Here is a 7,180-nt window from a genome sequence, read left to right on the forward strand (position 1 = left end):
GTACATATCGTGTATCCTGATCATATCCACGCCCATTCCCCCGACACCCCGACATGCCTCCTTCCCACCCGCGTATCCTCCCTTTTTTCTTCAGTACACCGTGAGTCCAGTTAGTGCTCCCTAAGACTGCACAAGTGCTGGGTCATCCATGTTCACCTAACTTTCTGAGACTCGTTTCTCACTGAACTTGGAGCTTGCCAATGTGGCTAGACTGTGGACAGCAAGCCCCTAGAATTTGCCTGGTTGCACATGCGTGCTGCTCTGCTGGCTGACATTGGCGCTGAGAATCTGCACTCGGGTCCTCAGGCTTAGGCAGCAAGCACCTTCTCTCCTGAGCCAACTTCCCAGTTCTCTAGAGGAGGCTCTTCCTGGGAGCGAGGCTACCGTGTGAAGCCATGGCCTGAACTGTCACAGGAACAACAGTCCACATGTCAAGCCAGGTGAGCAGGGCCTCCGGGATTGCTCTGGGAAGACCCTAGGGCTCGGCCATTTGGCCTGGCTGCCTCTTTTCCAGGCTACTGGTTCTTATTAAATTCTTCAACTTGGCTATCTGAACCAATTCTCCCCAAGGCATGAAAGGCTGGCTTCCCAGCTGGGCAGGCACAATTAGAAGGCAGCCTGAAATTCAACCCCAGAACCCTGCTGACCCACAGAAGTATGCTCTGCCTATGTGCCTGCTTCTTTGTCTCCAACTGTCAGGAACCTACTGGAAAATCTCCTCAAGCCTCCTCCTGTAGAGTCAGCTGGCTTCCCTGGGCCAGCTGCCTGCTGTCATGGCAACAGACTCAGCTACAGCTTCCCAGCCAGGGGGCCATGGAGTCCAACCCTGAGGAGGCCAAGCATATCCAGGGTGGGTGGGGCCTGGGGTGGAGGCAGAGATGCTCTCTGTCTCCTACAGGCCTGTTTGCGGAGGCTACCAACCTCCTTCTTCCACTATCTGAGAGCTTTCTCGTCCCTCTCCCAACAAGCTGCTTCTCTCTGGGCCAGAAAAGACAGGTTGCTGACCTGCTCATCTGCCTCCTCCTCGGGCACTGAGGAGAATAAGACAAAGGCTCAAGACTGGCTCGGCCAGCACTTGGCTCTGTAGGGTTCTGTAAGTGGCTGCCACTCTCCAGGCCTGAGTTACGGGTTGCTAGCTACACCACTCTTGGACAGAAGGCTAGCTCTTTCCGGGTCATGGGTTTATCCCCTTGTCCTCTGCAGAGCTGATCTCCTGAATGCATTTGCAGTTTCTTTACTAACTTGCGATGTACTGTCATTTCTGTCTGGGCCTCAGACTCGCTACCTATAAAATAATGTCAACATCATTCCTAGCCTGCCTTCTCTAAGACCTGCCATGTACAGTGAAGCAGTATGGGGATCCAGAAGCACATTCCAAAGCAGATGGGAGCACTAGAGCCAGGCCCTGCCCGCCCATCCACACACACCAGCCATGAGCAAGTACTCACTCCGGATCTGCTTCTTGATTTCCTTGGAGGGGTCCAGCCAATTCTGGAAGAGAATTAAGATTCATCCTTTAGAAGGAAGGTGACGGAGTAGGCAGAGCGGGACTGGGAGAGACAGATGACTACCCGGAAGTGGCCTGCCACAGACTCTCATGGGGAACATTCTTTCCTGGATCGATTTATTTGGCACTAGAGAGTGAGGCCTGAATCCCCGGTGGGGTTCAGTTATGGCATCAGGGCTGGTATTGCCTTGAGATGGCCACAGTGGCCAGCTACTACAGCTGTAGCTAGAAGGAAAGTGAGCCACCTGTCCTCACACCTGGGGCAGAGGAGGCATTGACTGAGGACTGTTCTGTTCCCTGGGGAACTCACGGAGCCACATCATAGTTCTCCAGGTACCAGTCTGTGAGTATCTTAGGAAAGACTGGGGGCAGGGAGCTGGGTCAGAGAAGTGCGAGTAGCCAGGGCTGCTGGTGCAGAAACAGAGGATGCCTTCTGAAGGTCTGGGGACTGCCTCCCTGCCCACCGCCAGGTACCTTCTGGCTGTCAGCATCACAGAAGGTCAGACCGAAGTAGTCCTTCTCCAGGAGGTTGAGGTGTTCACAGACCAGGTCAAACAGCACCTGGCCCCGGCCGTGCTTCTGAGGAAGAGAGACAAGGCTACCGTGAGGCTGGTGCCCCTGCAGGTGGGGCAGGGAGCTGACCCAGCTTCCCCTGGATGAACACAGAGCCCCCATGAGCCTCCCTGTGGCTGGGCAGGACCTCAGCACTCTGCCACCTGGCACCACTCTCCGCGTCTCTAAAGCCCACCTCATCTAGGTCTCCCTCACGAGCCCTGTCAAGGTCTTCCTAGACCACGGACCCGCTTGGGAGCATGTTGGAGATTTCCCCTTGACAGAAATCAAGAGAAGCCAAAAGCCAAAGTCCTAAGGGTTGGGGGTGAAAGGAAAAAAAGATGCCCTCAAAAGATGCAAAGCTGAGTGGTGTGTGTGTGTGTGTGTGTGTGTGCGCGCGCGCGCGCGCACGCGCGCGCAGTGCATGTAGGAGATAACCTGGAATTCAGAATCATACGGGGACTATCCTTCTGTGGTCAGCCCTACATATCAGCCCTTAAATGGTGACATTCTTACCAAGGCACAGCTACCCTGAGACACCTTTCCTGGTGCCAGTCTGTGTTGGGTCTTAATTTAGATTGCAATAGTGATGACCCTTTCTGGACCTCAGTGTCACCATCTGTACAAGGGAGTGCCAGGCCAAGCCACCCCTCCGGACATCGCAGTTGGTCCTCCTCTGGGTTGGCTTAGACTCAGGACATGCAGGAGCTAGCCTGGCACTGAGGCCAGTGGGCCTGGGGCGGGGCATATGGCGCTGGGTGCTCCCTACCTCCACCTCACACTCGTACTCAGAGGCATCGAGCAGAGTGACATGGCAGATGGCACTCTTGAACTTCTTGGCAATCTTCTGGGGTGACTTCTGGGCCTTACTAGGCGTGGTCCTCTCCGACAGGCCATCGGCCTCACTGTAGTCCTTTTCCTCCATATCTAGGCTCTGTGGGGCCCACAGAGAAAGAAGTGAGCGAACTTGAAACAATAAGAAGTGACTGGGTGGCTGAGGCCAAGGGGCACCCTAGGATAAGACGTGATACCTTCCAAGACCTTCAGGGTGGCTGCGGGCTATGGTTGGTGGATATAGGTACTGATTTTTGTTTTGTTTTGTTTTGTTTTTCAAGACAGGGTTTCTCCTTGGAACAGCACTGGCTGTCCTGAACCTCACTTTGTAGACCAGGCTGGCCTCAAATTCACAGAAATCCTCCTGCCTCTGCTTCCCAAGTCCTGGGATTAAAGGCATACGCCACCACCACCCAGCATGGGTAGAAATTTGATATCTTCATGGGAGCTGAGGGGGCTGTGTCTTCCTACAGACTACTGCTACCGTGGACAGGCTCTGCAGACAGGAGCAGCGCAGTGAACTAAACTCACCACCAAGATGGCCTGCCTCTCTCCCTAGAGCAGTGCTTGACTCATCAGGGCATCTGACTGTGCTCTCCCGGCTTCCCCGTCACCAGGTCTAGCATGAGGCTTACAGCTATGGGGATCATAGTGGAGGGAAGAGCTGGCTCCCTCCAGAGTGTGGGCAAGTCCGCACCTCTCTGGGCCTGTCATGACCCAGGGAGGCATAAATGGAGGGCTCAATAGCCTTTAGTCTCCTGTAGTTTTCCGGGGATGAGTTCTGTCAGGGTCTCGCCAGGTTTGCCACGATTGAGTAAAAAGGCCAGAGACTACAGTAGATAGGACTGTTTCTGGAATCAGTTCTGGGTCTGACCTCCACCTCTGGAGCTGTATTACTATGTGACTTTGGGGATCTGGGTACACTGAGTCATAGATCCTCTCAGCATAAAATGGGGTGGGGGGAAATGACAGCTCCCCTCTGCAGACAGGGGAATTAAGTATAAAATGACCGTCATGACCCCTGCCCAGAGTTCAGCACGTAACAAGTCATGAATGCATCTACATCTCCTTTTTCCTTTCTTGCTGAGAAAATACTAGGGCCCTAAGAACTAGACCAGGAGGACTAGTGGGGCAGGAGGAGTGACAGCCCGGATCTCAGTACACACCTGTTCAGCAGGCCTTGTGTCCTGCTGGGGCAGAAGCTTCTCATTGGAGTTGGCCTCTGGGTGGCTGTGGCCTGTGGGGGTCACTGGGGTGGTCACAGCTGCAGCAGCCTCAGGCTGCTGTGGAGTCTCCTCCTGAGCCTTCTTCACCTCAGAATCAGGGCCTGTCTCTGTTGTCATGGTGACCAGCACGCCTGCATTGGAATGAAGGCAAGCATGTGATGGGGTAGGGGAGATGATACCGTGACAGCGAGGAGGCAGGAACCGCACGCGGTGAGGAACAGATGGAGACAAATGGACAAAGAACCAGAGAGGAGGGAGTGGGGTGGGGGTGGGGCAAAGGGACAGGGAGGCACGAGACGGTGAGGGGTTAGTGGCTCCAGAGGAAGTCTTAGGCTTCCTTTCCTCTGTTACATAGAAATCCAGAGTTCTTGGTCCAGACCTGGGATCTTGACCCTTTCTAAGGATGATGAGGGTCTCTCTAGGGCACTTTGCTCTGCACGGGGTACCAGCAAGGCCCTGGCCAGGCTGACTCTCCCCCTACACCTGGCCCATGAGCACATGACAGCCATTTAGTTAATGTAGGGCACACCGAGTGCAAACTGAGAAAGCCCCGGGTTCCAGACCTGTGTGTGTGAGTTTAAGCAACTCCCTTCACTTCCCAAACTGCACACACGCGCACACACACACACACACACACACACACACACACACACACCAGCCCCAGATTCACAGGATGCCGTCAAGGTGGGGGTCCCGTGGATGAGAACAGGTAGACACTACTAGAAAACACACGTGCTGCCCACGGAATGCTCAGGGTAGCAGGGCTCAGCCTGTACGCAGCAAACGTGTCACCTCGCCTCTCTGGGACTCACCCATAAACAGAGGGACTTGGGGGAATATCTCTGGGACAGGCTGTCCTTAACAGTTTCCTCTTTGAAACATTAGATGAGACGCCAGAGAAAAGCAAGGAGCAGCTGTCCAGCCGTCCTGCTGGAATTAGCCAGATCCTAACAGTGTCGCTTTCATGGTTTATTCATCCTGTAAGAGATCATGAAGGATACTTGCCACCGTCAAGAAAGACCTACAGGGATGGGAAGCGTAGGAGCGGAAGCATCGTTTGTGCTCTAGACACTTCAGAATTACTTGGATCTTTTCTTGTTTTTGAGACAAGGTCTCACCATACAGTCCACACTAGCCTTGAACTCACTACGTAGGCCATGCTGGCACTAAATTACTTTTCATATTTTTATTGTTGTTGTTGCATGTGTGCACAAACGTGCATACACACGTCACGGCATGTGTGTGGAGAACAAATTTTCAGGATCTGACTGTCTCCTTCCATGATGGGTTCTGAGGATCCAACTCAGGTCTTCAGCCGTGTGCTACAAGCACTTTTAGCCACGCAGCCACCTCAACAGCTGAGGCCTTGAACTCTGACCCTTCTGTTTTAGCCTTCCCAACGATAGGACTACAGGGGTGTGCCATCACATCCAACACTTGGGAATTTGTAGTAAGCATATTGATGTGTAAGTCTGTTTTGTTTTAAAGGCAAAAGCACTCATTCATGACCACAACCAGAATATATGTGTGTGTGATATATACTTGATATATGTAATATACAATATATATTATACATATACGTATATATAATAGAGTAAGAGAAATGATGGATAGGAACTATTACTCCATAGTCTAGACCCTTCTCTAAGTTCACTGTATCACAGTACATGAGAAAGATCCACACAAGACCTGTGGGAAGCTCTCCTCAACCGTCCACCACAAAAGGCCTCAGACGGGTAGGCATACTGAACACTCTGAACCACGCACATGCTCCGGGATGCTCCAGGACTCACACTTCCATTTATTTATTTACCTCACGTGTGGTGTCCCACCTCAGCCCTTGGGAAGCTAAGGCAGGGGAATTATCACAAGTCTGAGGACAGCCTAGGTTACAAAATGAGACCTGTCTCAAAAAACCAAAACCAAACCACATCAAACAAAACATTTTAATTTATTTACTTACTCAAATTTGTGGATGGGATGGGGGTGGAATTCAGGGCCTCGGACACGCTAGGCAAGCCCCCTGGCCATTATTTTTTATTCTTTGGTACCTCCATGCATTCCCATGGGCACTGGATTAGCCCAATGCAAAGGGCACTAGGCAGACTACAGTGAGCCTGGGGCCATGAAGAGGCCATGGTGTCCTCCAGCCACAGCCCACACTGAAGTCCTCCTGAGCTAAAGCCAGGGCACAGACAGGAGCTGTGCGTGTTCCCGGTGCTGCTGCTGTGCGGGCAGGTGGGAGGAAGGGAGGACAGTGGCCACTCTGCAGTCCACTCAGAGGCTCTCTTTCCAGTCATGACCCTCCACCACTCCCGTGAGCTCTGACACAGCAGCTGCTCTGAGGGAGTCCCAGGCCACTCAGGGTCAAACCGAGTCCTGTCTGCTAGCGCAGGACCTTCCCTGGGTAGCCAGTCCTCAGGTCAGGCAGGGTCAATAGGCAAGAACTCTAAGTAATTTTGCATAAATGGACCTTGAGAGCTAGTTTGGAGGTTCTAGGAGAAGGTCCTCCTTTTCAACTAACAGCATCAGGAGGGGAGGGGTGCCAAAGGAGCGGTGAGGGAGAAAGGGGACACCCGCCTAACCAGCCACATCAGCCGAATGAATCAGCCCTGGCGATCAATGGGATGACAGATTCCCTTCATACCCTAATTTTGCATTTTAAAAAATCCTAAGACAGGGGCTGGAAAGTGATCTTAGTGGTCAAGAGCACTTGCTGTTCCTCCAAAGGACCTGAGTTCAAGTTCCAGCACCCACATCAAGTAGCTCAGAACAGCCTGTAACTCCAGCTGTGGGTTGGGGAGGGATGTCTGACTCCTTCTTACAATTTCCATCTCACACACCACACACACACACACACACACACACACACACACACACACACACACAAACAATAAAATAAATATTTTAAAGTATTTCTAAAAAGCCAAAGACTTAGCTGGGCGGTGGTGGTGCAAGCCTTTAATCCCAGCACTCGGGAGGCAGAGGCAGGCGGATCTCTGTGAGTTCGAGGCCAGCCTGGTCTATAAGAGCTAGTTCCAGGACAGGAAACAAAAGCTAC

At 52.6% G+C, this 7,180-nt stretch overlaps 1 protein-coding gene across 15 annotated transcripts in view; it reads right to left on the reverse strand.

Moving 5' to 3' along the window:
* The window catches only part of Epb41l1 (erythrocyte membrane protein band 4.1 like 1), a 128,998-nt gene that overhangs the window by 46,376 nt on the left and 75,442 nt on the right, over positions 1-7,180 (reverse strand). For 4 of the 15 annotated variants that reach the window (XM_026787069.1, XM_026787068.1, XM_026787067.1 and 1 more), the window contains 4 exons: positions 4,060-4,250; positions 2,829-2,993; positions 1,982-2,086; positions 1,449-1,491 (listed from right to left, as the gene is read on the reverse strand). In XM_026787069.1, coding sequence (XP_026642870.1) covers positions 1,449-1,491; positions 1,982-2,086; positions 2,829-2,993; positions 4,060-4,236 — 490 coding nt within the window. In that variant the 5' untranslated portion in view covers positions 4,237-4,250. Of the gene's footprint in view, positions 1-1,448; positions 1,492-1,981; positions 2,087-2,828; positions 2,994-4,059; positions 4,251-4,931; positions 5,097-7,180 lie in introns of those variants that run through there. The other 11 variants (XM_026787065.1, XM_026787064.1, XM_026787063.1 and 8 more) reach the window with 8 other exon arrangements.

Source organism: Microtus ochrogaster, linkage group LG8 (genome assembly GCF_000317375.1).
Source record: "Microtus ochrogaster isolate Prairie Vole_2 linkage group LG8, MicOch1.0, whole genome shotgun sequence".
Classification (NCBI taxonomy): Eukaryota; Metazoa; Chordata; class Mammalia; order Rodentia; family Cricetidae; genus Microtus; species Microtus ochrogaster.